The sequence below is a fragment of the Centruroides sculpturatus genome, unplaced genomic scaffold, assembly GCF_000671375.1.
Source record: "Centruroides sculpturatus isolate CEXI.00-Female unplaced genomic scaffold, Cexi_2.0 scaffold324, whole genome shotgun sequence".
Classification (NCBI taxonomy): domain Eukaryota; kingdom Metazoa; phylum Arthropoda; class Arachnida; order Scorpiones; family Buthidae; genus Centruroides; species Centruroides sculpturatus.
Window position 1 is genome coordinate 291,172 of NW_019384466.1, and position 13,618 is coordinate 304,789.

The window sequence follows — 13,618 nt, forward strand, 5'->3', positions numbered from 1 at the left end:
AACAGTTGTTAAATATATGAATTCAAGCAATTATGTATATTGGAAATGATCAGAAAGATTTTTATATATTTTCATTCATTCTTTTATCTCCAACTTACTTTTTCATTTTGACCAAAGAGAAAACATTTCCAAACTGCAACAATAACTCAAATTGCACAGAAACTTAATTGGAAGACAACTCAATAAAGTTTTGCCTAAGTGCATTGCATGTATTACACTATACCCATGACATTTTTGATAGGTATGCATCTTGTCTCATTTCTGGTATCCAACCACTTTATTTACTATTATCTCCTTAACTCGTCACCATGCGCCCACAGTATTTTAGGCATCAATCAATTTTTAATTAGTTAACATAAAAATTTCAATTGTTTGAAAAATCTGAAAAAAATCACAACCTGACTAATTTTTCTTTAATTTTACGATGTGCAATTCAGTTTTTGCTTAAAGCATTTCATTATTTTTATTTAAGAATTGACGTCAAATCAGTACTATAGCACGCATGATCTTATTTCAATTTTTCCTCCAGTTGCCATCACTAGCAGTGCAGTGGCTGGCAAAAATAGCCACCGTGGCAGTGCGTGCTTCTTCACTCATTTTACAGCAAATAACTTCTAAAGAACTCAAATTTGAACCAGAAACAATTTAATTTTTTCCATTGGTATTTTTTAATCATTTTATAAAGTTTTATGACACTGTGTCCCGTATAATTTTTGTATTTTTTTTTTAATTTTATGAATGTAAAAATGCAAGGCAACTGTAATATATAAATTAAAGAAGTTTCGTTTATTAAATGAAATATGGGTAGACATTATATAAACTTATTCATTAAAGGTATCTCTTTATGGATTAATTTTAATTTTTCTAATCAAATAAAATTTTTATTTATACTTCATTCAATGCATTGATTAACAATGGCTGCATTCAGCAGACTCAACAGTTGTAACTGAGCAAATCATTAGCCATTATGTGGCAACCTGGATCTGCCAAATGACGAGTGACATTGCATTGGAACAAAAAGCCTTGGTTAGTTTTAGCTAGTAATAGGTAGCGTAAACAAAAGATGCTACCAAATGTGATGTCAAAACACCAAACATGTTCCAAACAAGCGCTACTGTTGAGGGCGTTCAGCGGAAAAATACTCAACAGCTCCGGAACTGTCAAGTCTGCTGAACGCAACCAATCATTAATAAAGCTTATCACAAATAACTTGTTTATGCAAAAATAACATTCAAACCAAAGAAAACTATTTTTATAAGCTATTAATTAATATGCAATTTGTTTTTTAATTTGTAAAAATTGATGTTTAATTTGTGCTAAAATATGTATTTTAGCACAAATTAAACATCAATTTTTACAAATTAAAAAACAAATTGCATATTAATTAATAGCTTATAAAAATAGTTTTCTTTGGTTTGAATGTTATTTTTGCATAAACAAGTTATTTGTGATAAGCTTTATTAATGATTGGTTGCGTTCAGCAGACTTGACAGTTCCGGAGCTGTTGAGTATTTTTCCGCTGAACGCCCTCAACAGTAGCGCTTGTTTGGAACATGTTTGGTGTTTTGACATCACATTTGGTAGCATCTTTTGTTTACGCTACCTATCACTAGCTAAAACTANCATTCATTCTGCACACAAAGTTATTTTCAAAGAAATAAAATAATTTTACTAACAAAACGCACCTTCACAACACCAATTCATAAGAAAAGCGCCCTCTACCAATTACTACTTCCAGTAGATTTCTCGTCACGATTTCGTCATTATAATTTTAATTAATATCGTATAATTAATGTTTATTCTATATATATATTATTATTATTATTAATGATACCTATGATAACTTTGTTTTAAAATTTACACAATTCACTTTTCTAAAAAACCGAACAGTTTCTCGATTTAAACAGATGATCTCTTGTTAACTTCAGTAAAAATTATCTATGTGTAAATAAATTTTATTGGAAACTCGTTAATAATAAATTATTAAAAAACGGTATAAGGAGATATATTGTAATTATAATAAATGAACACATTTTGAATATGAGAAACAAACTGTTGTCATAGTAACACGTTATTCAATCAATTACAGTAAGGTGTGATGATGTTTCAGAAAAACGATAACTACTCTTTAGAAGGAAGTTGTTCTGCTTTATCTAATAATTTATGCGTATATAAAGAAAATGAAAAAGTCTACCTCAGTTGTGTACATAAATCATCTGTAAATTTAATGATAATTAATTCTGATGGAAGTTCTTTATGTCATTTGATTTCTTTAAAAAAATCCTCTTTTAACTTGCCTTTTATTTTACAGGTTAAGATGTTTTCTATCTACTAATAACATAATAATGTATCCTTTTTTAAGAATTAATGAAAAGATGATTTCATAATGCTTTCTTTTATAAGTATCAATAGGATTTTTAGATAGTAGAGTGTGATTAATTTTGTTTGTGTTGAGTAATGAACTTGTTTGGTTATCTACATTTTAAAATGGTAAATAAAAAATTTGATGATTTATGTGATTTAACAGAAATTAACAAGATTTTATGTGATGGACCCATATCTAAGGCCTCAAAGAATAAACCAAGATTATGATTTTTCGAGAAAGTCCTCTCGAAGGCAAAGCTTCTTGATTCAAGGCCCTTCCAGAAGAATAATCGCAGGCCCTAGAGCCTGTGATTATCCTTCAAACTTTTCTGTTTTTCTATCACTCCTAGCTTGATGTCTTGATTGATTATATTTTATTTTATATATTTGAAAATACACGAATTGATTTTCTAGATTTTAAAATTAAAGTTTTATTATACAAATTCTGGCCTGAGTTTGGCTTCTTCCTTTTGTTTGCCCTGTTGATATCTTTCTAAGTTTGTAGACCATCTCTATATGAGCAACAAACTAAAAGTTATGGCCTGAATATGCCATTTGAATCTCACTTTCTTCGGTGAAGAAATAATTTGCAAAAATTGATTAATAAAATTTAAAAAATAAAAAGTTACTTCAAGAGATATAAAAATGCTTAAATGCCATTATTTTCAAGAGAACTAAAAATATTGTGAAATGAATTGTTAATGTGATATTATTTTCTGACATGCATTTAATGAAGAGAGTTGATTCTGCAGAATACATCACAGCAAAATTAAGTACTTTACAAAATTTATATAATAGACTTTCGAATTCTTCCTAGATTATTTGAATTGAGAAAATTACATTAAGATATTGAGTTATTTAATACAATTAAAACTTTTAAAAAAAATAAAATAAAATAAACAATAGGAATTTAGATAGAAATAGAAAAATAATCTTTGGATGCATAGGAAGGTTTCTTGGACTCGTAGTTCATTTTAATAATTAAAATGAACTTTGAGCCATATCTATATGAAAAACAATTATTGTTTTTCATATACAGTAATATCTCAACTTATGCTACCCCGACTTACGCGAACCCGGAGTTACGCGATTTTCAAATCTTGTCGATTTGTCTTTTGTTTGAGAGCCACGCAACTCTTGATTACTCATCCCCCACACTATTGTTCAGCTTACATGTTTGGACATGTTGCGCGGAATCGACACATAGCTACAATTTATTTTGTGTTATTTATTTCTGTATTTGTTATATCTACAGAGACTTGAGAGACTCTATGTGGTGAAATCAACGTTACACTATCCGGAACCTGTGACCAGTGCTCTACGCGTATATATTGTATATCGCTTGACAAACGTTTTCGAGCGATCTGTTCTCTCTTCTTCAGGTCGACTGAAAATTCCCCGGACGGAGTGTATATTATTTGTTGGGATCGGGTGTTGGTTCTCACTGGGTTAATCGTTTCTGGCATGCGCGGTTGTGTGGTGGGGGAGGAAACGGCAGGTTGGCATCTAACAACGATTGCCAGGCCAGAGACAGGGTTAGCTCTTCCTTCCAGTTAATGCAGGTGGCTAGTGGCCGGCTAGCTCTTCCTTCCGGTTAACGCAGGTGGCTAGCCGGCCACTAGCCACCTGCGTTAACCGGAAGGAAGAGCTAACCCTGTCTCTGGCCTGGCAATCGTTGTTAGATGCCAACCTGCCGTTTCCTCCCCCACCACACAACTGCGCATGCCAGAAACGATTCACCCAGTGGGAACCAACACCCGATCCCAACAAATAATATACACTCCGTTCGGGGAATTTTCAGTCAACCTGAAGAAGAGCGAACAGATCACTCGAAAACGTTTGTCAAGCGATATACAATATATACGCGTAGAGCACTGGTCACAGGTTTCGGATAGTGTAACATTGATTTCACTCCGGTGCTGAAAGTAGAACAGTTCCTATACTCTATGTGGTGATTTATTGTAACCGTGAACAAATCAAAAGACGAGATAAGATTAACAAGAACGTTTATTAGCTTACATACATCCAACTTGGATTTTACACAAATTGCAAAATTATACCCCAACTTACGCAAATTTGACTTACGCGGTTATTGCTCACTCCCACCTATCGCATAAGCTCAGAGTATTACTGTAGATATGACTTAAAACCATCCTAGAGACTGATAATACTTAGCAGAGGAAAAAAAACCTTATCCTGATATTTTAGTATTCTATTACACAGGAAACTAATTTTGTATCTATCATTTACATCTTTTTTATTAATGTTCAATATTCATTAATTATAATTTGTCATGATTTTGTTTAAAGATAAATAAGAGTAAAAATAAGAATTTAGTTAGTAAACTAACTTTTCACTAAATTTTAAAACAATTTTATAAAATTGTTTTAAAATTTTTGTTATCTGTTTTGGCTTATGACAATGTACAATAATATGTTTTGCTAGTGCAGCTTCTAAATAGTATGTGGGATGGGATCGTTTGTTAACTGAAGATCTTAAAGGCCAGGCAAGTTTATGCATTTTAACCTCAAAAAATAATTTAGGACAAGTAACATTTATTAGTTACTTGTCCTAAATTTACGTGTTTTTCTTAATATTGTGGATGTTGGCATATCGCAGATAACATTTGTTCTATGCAAAAATTAAGACTTCCTATCAAGAGCTAATGAATTCCTCGAACAATCCAAGTCTATTATACTAAAACAGGATTCTACATCCACAATATTAAGAAAAACATGTAAAATCATAACACTTCCTAAAATTGTAGCTTCCTTAGACAGTCCTCCCAATCCACCAACGAATGTTGCTTGTCCTAGATTATTTTTCAAGGTTAAAACGCATAAACCTGACTGGGCTTTAAGACCTTTAGTCAATAAATGATCCCATCCCACATACTATTTAGAAGCTGCACTAGCAAAACAAATTACTGCTTTAATTCCACCTTCCGAATTTGTGACCACATCCTCTATGGATGCACAAGTACAATAATATGAAGTAAAACTATAAAAGTACAGTACATTGATGGATAAACCATAAAAATTTATATTTTTCTAATACAGGCATACCTCGACTTACGTCGGTTTCGAGTTACGTCGTTCCCGATTATACGTCGCTTGTTAAAAAAGTATATGGAAAAATAAAAATCAAGTTTAAGTCATTTTATTCGACTTTACGTCTGTCCGCCACAAATATTGAAGTCGTAATATCACTAGATAAACGTTTAAAGCACATAAAATCATATTAAAATATATACAAGTATGTACTGTATTTACAGTACACGCATTCGTAAATTTAGATTACTTTTTTTGTACTATATTAAAAACTAAAATTTATTTGTTTGTAAGCTTAAAATAGATTTTTATTAACCATATATTATTTAAAATGCTTTCCTAGTGATAAGTAGATTCGGAGACAGGTAAATTCGACTTACGTCGTTTTCCTGGAACCAATTACCGACGTAAGGCGAGGTATACCTGTATTCTTAGATTAAATGGGCAAATGGCAACTCTGTCATCAGATTCTTAAATTTTTAAAAATAAAATATTATAAATTTTCAGAAATATCAGATAATTTTTATTATTCACAAAATTGGTAACTTTAAAATGAAGTACAATTTGATATTTGTTAGTGGATATCTAATTTATCTGTATTTGTAAGTTATTTTTTCATCTGTATCATAAAACAATGATTCTGAAAGTTATATCATACACAGACACTTAAGATAACATATACTAGGCTATCTTAAGAGTAATTGTTAAGATGCTTAATTTCCTCACACACCAAGTTGAATATAAAATCGACTTACTTAAACCAAATAACCGGAGAACATAAACGTTCCGGTTATTTGGTTTAAGTAAGTTGATTTTAATTGTTAAGATACTGAATTTTCATTTAAAGTCATATTTTAATTATAGACAAAATGGATTAAAATTAAAGAAGTAACTATTCTAGTAATTGCTTCGGAAAGAGGTATTCAGGTAATATTTTGGCTAAATTTTTCTTACTACTAAAAGTAAAGTATTGACAAATTAACTTAATTTTTTTTAAAGGTTTTTGACCAAACTGGTAAAATATTAATTTATTCTTATGCATTACCTGTGGATGTTGATGAAACAACTGAAGGTAAATGTTATAAATATGTCATAATTTTCTGCAAATAACCTGCTGGATATATGTGTATTTAAATACACTTTGAAAGTGGTTGGGTACTTTGGATACTGGGGATTATCTATCAATTTTAAATTACAATCATGACCCCAACAACTTTTTCTTTTTTTAAAGTTATTAAAAGCATCATAAAAAATTGTGAAAAATTTTTTATTTACTGGATATATTTATCTGCCATTGCAAATTTTCTGGAACCACTAAAGATATTTATACAATCTATGCTTAATGTTTAGTTTTCTCTCATTTTGTTTATGTCAAGCAGATTTTCTACTTAAGTTTTTCAAGTTAATTTTAGCATTTATTATTATTTTATATATTTATAGTCCATCAAACAAAATTCAAATTTTCCAAAATAGTTTTTTTTATGAGTGGTTAATCAGTTTCATTACTATAAAGTGAATTGTGAAGACTAAAATAATTGTTTTATAAGATTATCTTTAGCTCACCTATGTAATGTTTCACTTTGTTTACACGTAACAATACTGCCATTGATCATTTTGATTTATTTACTTCATTTTTTAAACTGTACAATGTAATTCTCTGTTTTATATTAATTGAAGTAATATTCATATACAATTTAAAGTAATACAGTAGAACCTTGAAAACTCGGCTCTCGATAACCCGGCACTCCGGATAACTCGGCCACACCCTGGCAGGGCAAAAAAATCCTTAGTTAATTAATTTTCATTATAGACAGCTTTATAAAAGTATAAAAGCTCTCATAAAGTATTTTTCTGAGGTCTGTCTTATCATGTAAATTACTGTACACAGTGTATTCATTAATTTTCATTTTCATGTAGTAAAGGCTCTATGCCTTCATAAAGGACGTACTTTTCCTTTGTTTAAGGGTATTTGGGCAGTTTATTCTCTGTTATATTCTCAAGTAAACAATACATACATGTACAGTACAGTATTTTCTGAGGAAACGCTCGTACTTATTTTTTTAACCCCATTCCCGATAACCCGGCATTTTCACAAACTCGGCCACTCTTCGGTCCACATTAGGCCGAGTTTTCGAGGTTCTACTGTATTTGATATCGTCAAATTCAGTGAATCCTGGTAACAAATTGTGATTTATTGGAAATAAAGTTTGTTTTTCTGGAATCCAAAGTTTGTCAGTATTTCAAGGAACCCATTTTTTGCTTATCTTAGACCAACATCAGCTTATATATACAAATGTTTGAAAAACGGAAATCCATTATGAACTTGCTACAAATCTAAAAAAATATTTATCTTTTTAACTTATAAATGAATTACATAAAAAAATAGCATTTGTGCAATAATGAAAGCAATAATTAGCTAATAAATGCTAACATTTTTCTATTATATAAATATATATTATATAAATAAAGTGTATGATGAAATTGTTTAAAGCTGTTATCAAATAATTTTCAAGTTAGAAGACGGTAGTAAATTAAATTTCCATGTAACATTTTCTAAACAGAAATTGGATACCATTAAACTAAAATAGAATTTTAGCATTCTATTGTCTGATAACTACATCTATAATTGTCAAGCAACAGGAAAATATACAATGGAATCCATCCATCCATCCATAAGAGGAAGTTCATCTTTTATTGAACAGGAATTATTGGCTGCAATTTGAAAAAACTGTAGACCTATAAATTCTCACTTCCTTCCATCATTCTGTATGTCTTTCCTTAATCTCTAGAACGGAGTTAGATAGATGAAAGACAAGACCAGATATGGAAACCTTAGGGGCAGGAGGCCCCAATTAACTATATATGAACTTCTGATGCAAACCGGAAGTCATGTTATTTCAATTCAAAATTTTGTCCCTGATAGATGTTAGATAGATGACTGGCATAACTATTGTTAAAGGAAAAGTATGATGTGCAGGGACAAGTCACTAATTTGCAGTGGAGAGAATATATTTTAAATTAAATAAATTAAAAATATGATTAAAAATTGTAGTTCAGCATTGTGAAGATGTCACAATAAGTAATTGCTCATTAGCATTATTATTTTCAATAGTTAATGCAATATAGATGTTAGGATCTTAAATAATCTGTTTTTTCTGTTTCACTTATTTTGTAATAATGTTACAATGAGTTGCTAACAGAATTATAAAAAAAAAATCTGGGGAAAAAATGGATAATGCCTTGGAAATGTACTATATTTTCATCATCATCTTCAGAGGTGTGGGATATAAAAATTTTATTTTCATTTTAGCAATTTTCTGCTTAGAATATGCAGCTGCGGGTGTTATGCAGGAAATTACATACTTAAAGTTATAAAAATATTTATTTGTTATACTAATGATATTTATATATTTATTTTCAGCTGTCTTTACTAGAGGAATTGCCAGCTGTTGTGATACTTTCTTCTGTGTGGGTAAGATGATTTAATGTTTAAAATAATAGAACAAATAATATTGTTGTCCAAGTTTCTCAGCTGAAGTATAAAAGCAAAAAAGTATTAATTATTCTTGAGGAATATTTAATTCAGTAATTCTATTAGAAAGATATAATTTTTCACATACAGGAAATCCTCATTAGTTTGAAATTCAAAGGATGAAATAATTGTGACATTAACTTATTGAGTTTTGAAATATCCAAGATTTACATATTTCTGTACAATATGTCAAATGCCATGTAACTAATATAATTTATTAAGCAAATGGAATACAGTTATGTATATAGAACACTATTTTCATTAATTAATTAACAATTATTAATAATAATAGTAAAAATAAACTGCAGGTAAATAGTACATGTCTGGTGAGAACCTCACAGGTTGCCAGATAGGTTTTATAAAAAGTAAAGCAGAATTCCTGAAAATGTAGCTCAAACTATTTTTAAAAAGTAACCCAAAATCAGTAATTCATCTAAATCTAGTAGCATAGATCCCTTCAAATATCTCAATCTGCTACTTGTAGTCCAATCTTGCAAATCCAAAACCCAGCCATATTTTATGAGATAAGAGAAAAAAAGGTAGTCCACGGGTATAGTGACACCCAAAAATATGTTACTGTAAAACAAAGTCATGTTGACCAGATTAGAGTTGTTCTTGGTATATTGTTCTCTTATAGTATGGAGGCACTTCAGTCTAAGTGAATGAGTTAACATATGCATATCACAGTTTGGACTGAATTTTCACTTCAAATTTCAAAAAAGTAGCCATATTTTGAACTAACCAAATTCCTTAACGTGTAAATCTCTACATTTCTGGCCAAGACAAATAGTACAGTAATGAACTAACAGGATTTCAAACTATCCGAGTTTAAATTAATGAGAATTTCTTGTAGTAGATGATTGTAATTAAAGTACTCCTATTCAATGCTGTCTATAGAGATATTTAGTAATTCAAATCCAACCAGATCTCATATGGTGACATTTCAGGACATGAAGAAGACATTTTCATAAAAAGAAAAATTAGTACCAAAACACATTGCTATATATTTTGTCAATATAAGAAACAAACATTATTTGTAGAAGATGCTCATGCCATGCAAGGGATACTGCTCATTGTGATCCTCAGTCTGAAGGTATAAAACCAAAAGGTGATGAACAGTGGTTTAATGGCCAATTGTAATTGATTTCTGGAATGCTGCTCACATGCAGTATGATAGTATCTTTCATGGCTGCCAAATTTACAACATACCCTCAATAAACCACATCTTTTAAGTATCTCCATAACCAATAACTATTATCAGTAAAATTTTTTGCAGAAACTTGTATACAGCATTCTATACTATTTTGGAGGCACACTATCTTGCATGAAGCTGATTGACTGAAGGCATTGCTACTGTTGCAGTTGGGGTAAGACAAAAGTGTTGAACATCTCTCAATATCTGGAGCTAATGGTCTGTTACAGAGCATGTCACAGACTCATTAGCTTCTTCAAAGAAGAATGGTCTTAAGATAAATGTGACTGTGAATCCATACCAGACTGTAACTTTAGACAAATGCAATGGAATCTACTGGAAACTATTAGAGTTCTCTATGGCCCAAATGTGACACTTAAGCATGTTCACTGTTCCATTGAGGTGAAAATGTACCTTGTTGCTTAACAGATTTCTATGGCCCTGACACATCCTATCCATTCTGGTAAAAATTGTCAATACAAAGATCAGTCAAGTTTCCCTGTTAGTAGTAACTGTTGGTTGTGACTGATAACAATGCAACAGCCTTCTCAGTATTCATTACACTGCCATAGGATACACACAACTGCTCTGAGACTGCAAGTACATTTACTGAAGTCTGCAACATTATTCATTGACTGTTCAACAACAGTCTCATCAACTTGTGAAGTGATAATAGATTTGCTCTCTCAACCAGTTAAATTTTCAGATGTTCACTTTCTTCAAATTGAAGGATCATTCCTGATAGTTTGTGGAGTCAATGGTCCCCAATGTTCTTGCAATAGTGAAATTTCTGAAATGCAGCTGCAGAATTCTTGTTCTTATAAAACAGCTTCACAAGAAATGTGCTTTCTGGCAAGATGATGGCTATCAGAGCTGATTATGTATGGGATTCAATAGTTGTTAGTGCTTTATGCCCATAGCTTGGCTATAGTATGTGTGCTTATGCAAAAGAAACTTTTTTGTTGTTTGCAGTGCTGAAAGTGTCATAGTAATTGAGTTTTCGTATTATTTTTATGTAAATTTCTTCTGCATGTCCTGAAATGTCACTCACCATACTAGATTTGGTTGCATTTGGACTGTTAAATATCTCTCTAGAGAGTGTTGAATAGAGATACTTTGCATGTAAAAAAATGATTCAATGAACTTAGCTATTTATAATTATCTTTGAAAATATTCTGACACCTATTTTTATATACATTCAAAAGTTTGATAATTTTTTAATCATTAAATTATAGTTTGAAAATCTGATTTAATCTGCATTTATTATTTATTTACATTTAACATTTTTTATGAATAGTTTAGTTAGAATAAATTTTTTTTTTAATTTGAACATATCTTAATCATTCTTAGTTATCAAAAAATTCATATTAAACAATGAAAAAATTGTCATATACTTTAATTCAAATTCTTTTAATTCTTATCATTAATTCAAAAAGCATTTTTCTTTTTCTAGGTACCAGTAAAGGAGAGATTTTAATCTTTCAAAGTGCTGATGAAGGAAATTCTATTGATTTAGTAGAAACTATACAAGGACACAATACTCCAATTTCAGATCTGTGTGGAAGAGGAAATAAACTTGTTAGTGCAGATGATGAAGGCAATTTATATTTATGGGAATACAATAATTCTTTAAAAAAGCTTAAAACATTTGAAAAATTTAAGTAAGTATTCTCTTTTAATTTACTAGATTGAACAAAAGTTCATTCAGACTTCCTAAAACGTTTTTAAATCAACAATACATTTCAAACAGTTTTCAAGTACAACTTTAAAATCAGTGAATTTCACTCAAACTTATAAATGGAGGAAAAAATAACCAATTATACAAATTTTACCCAAACCATTATGACACACACAAGAAAATTAAAATGTGTATACAAAACAAAAAAGCACAGCAAAATAATTATGGATTAAATATGCAGGTAAAGACAATTGTAACAGCAAACACTGCATATAAACAATGGCAGAATCCATCAGAAACTGGTACAGTTAAGTTTCTTTACTGAGGGATTAGTACAGAGTTGTAAAATGCCATGAAGTAAACCTGTTCTAGATCCTGTGTGACAAATTATCATTCAGTACTACAAAAATGGAAGTCAGAATGTATAATTGCATATGCCATCCATTTGACATTTTTTTTTTGTGTACTCTCTAAATACAAATTAACCCAAACCAGTTGTTTCAGAAAGACAAACAACAGATATGAATGTGAATGTGAGAATAGTGTTTGTGCCTTGTTCAGCCTGTATGAAAGAAAGCCCACTGAGGAGGGAAATATTGTATTTCCAAAATGCATTTGAATAAAATAAAGTTGTTGATTGGCTAGTTTTTTGGAGACCATGGATGTGGTAATTCCTATAAAATAATAGTGTTTGAACCAGTTACATATTCAAATTTCAAAAAAAAAAAAAAAAAGTAATAGAAGCAGAAGGATAGATAAGAAACTACAACTCATCGTGGGTTATAGGTTTTTTATGATGATCCTTTTTTCATTCAAGGATGAAAGGCTTTTTTTGGGGATGCAAGTTCACCCTTTTCTGTGGGAGAGGTTGGGAAGGAGCTTACATTAAAATTTCAAACCACAGTTTGAAGTGAAGTTGCTCCATTCTGCATGGGAAATATATAAAAACATTTATCTTATTTATTTATTTGATACAATTTATGTAAAAGTTATAATACAAAACATTTTGATGATTAGAATTTTAAGACTTTTTCATATTTTTTGTTTTTGTAAATTTCAATTTAAATATTTATAGATAATAAAACTTTAAAATATTATATATTGAGAGGCAAATAATCCAAATTATAGTTTAAATTTGTCCTCTATATATACTATGCAATAAAATTGAGAAAAAAATTCATATAAGAATTAATTCATATACATTTTATAGCTGTCCTTGCACAAGTTTGGCTTTGTGGAAAGACCTTATATATGCATCATATGCTTCAGGCCAACTACGTATATTTTCTCAAAGTACAGGATCATTATTAGCTGAAGTTGCAGCCCACGCTCGTTGGATAACAGCTGTTGACATTGCTGAAGACTCTGGATTGGCTTTGTCAGTATCTGAAGATTCTTTTGTTAGGATTTGGCAGCTACAAAATGATCAGAATCCAATTGTATGTATTTATAATTACAAAAAGAACTATAGTTTTTATTAATTAAAAGAATAATAAAAAATTAATTCATTAAATTTATAATTTGAACATTTCTTTAGATTTCTCATAGATTTAGCTGTAGAATTACAGACACTCAGCTATGTGGTGGTTGCTTTGCTGATGGTTCTGGAAAAGAATTCTATACTACTGGTTATGAATTGAATGAGGTTATAAAATTCTCTATGTAATAATTTAAAATGAAAATAAATAAACTCAACTATTTTTGCATTATGAAAAAAATTTGTGCACTTTGTTGCATTGTTTGCAGTTATTTGTTAATTAAATTTGAAACTGTAGAAACATAATAGAAATAAAGTTTATATC

At 30.1% G+C, this 13,618-nt stretch overlaps 1 protein-coding gene across 2 annotated transcripts; it reads left to right on the forward strand.

Annotated features, from left to right (window-relative positions):
- Positions 1–1,985: 1,985 nt before the first annotated feature.
- LOC111621042 (WD repeat-containing protein 54-like) lies at positions 1,986–13,618 on the forward strand. Of its 2 annotated transcripts, none has more exons than XM_023363091.1 (7): positions 1,986–2,311; positions 6,279–6,341; positions 6,414–6,486; positions 8,836–8,886; positions 11,592–11,799; positions 13,027–13,255; positions 13,354–13,618. In XM_023363091.1, the coding sequence occupies exons 1-7, from the start codon at positions 2,099–2,101 to the stop codon at positions 13,480–13,482; spliced, it is 966 nt and encodes a 321-aa protein (XP_023218859.1). In that variant the 5' UTR covers positions 1,986–2,098; the 3' UTR covers positions 13,483–13,618. The 2 variants fall into 2 exon arrangements, with proteins under 2 accessions (XP_023218859.1, XP_023218860.1); XM_023363092.1 differs by lacking the exon at positions 1,986–2,311 and adding an exon at positions 2,322–2,490.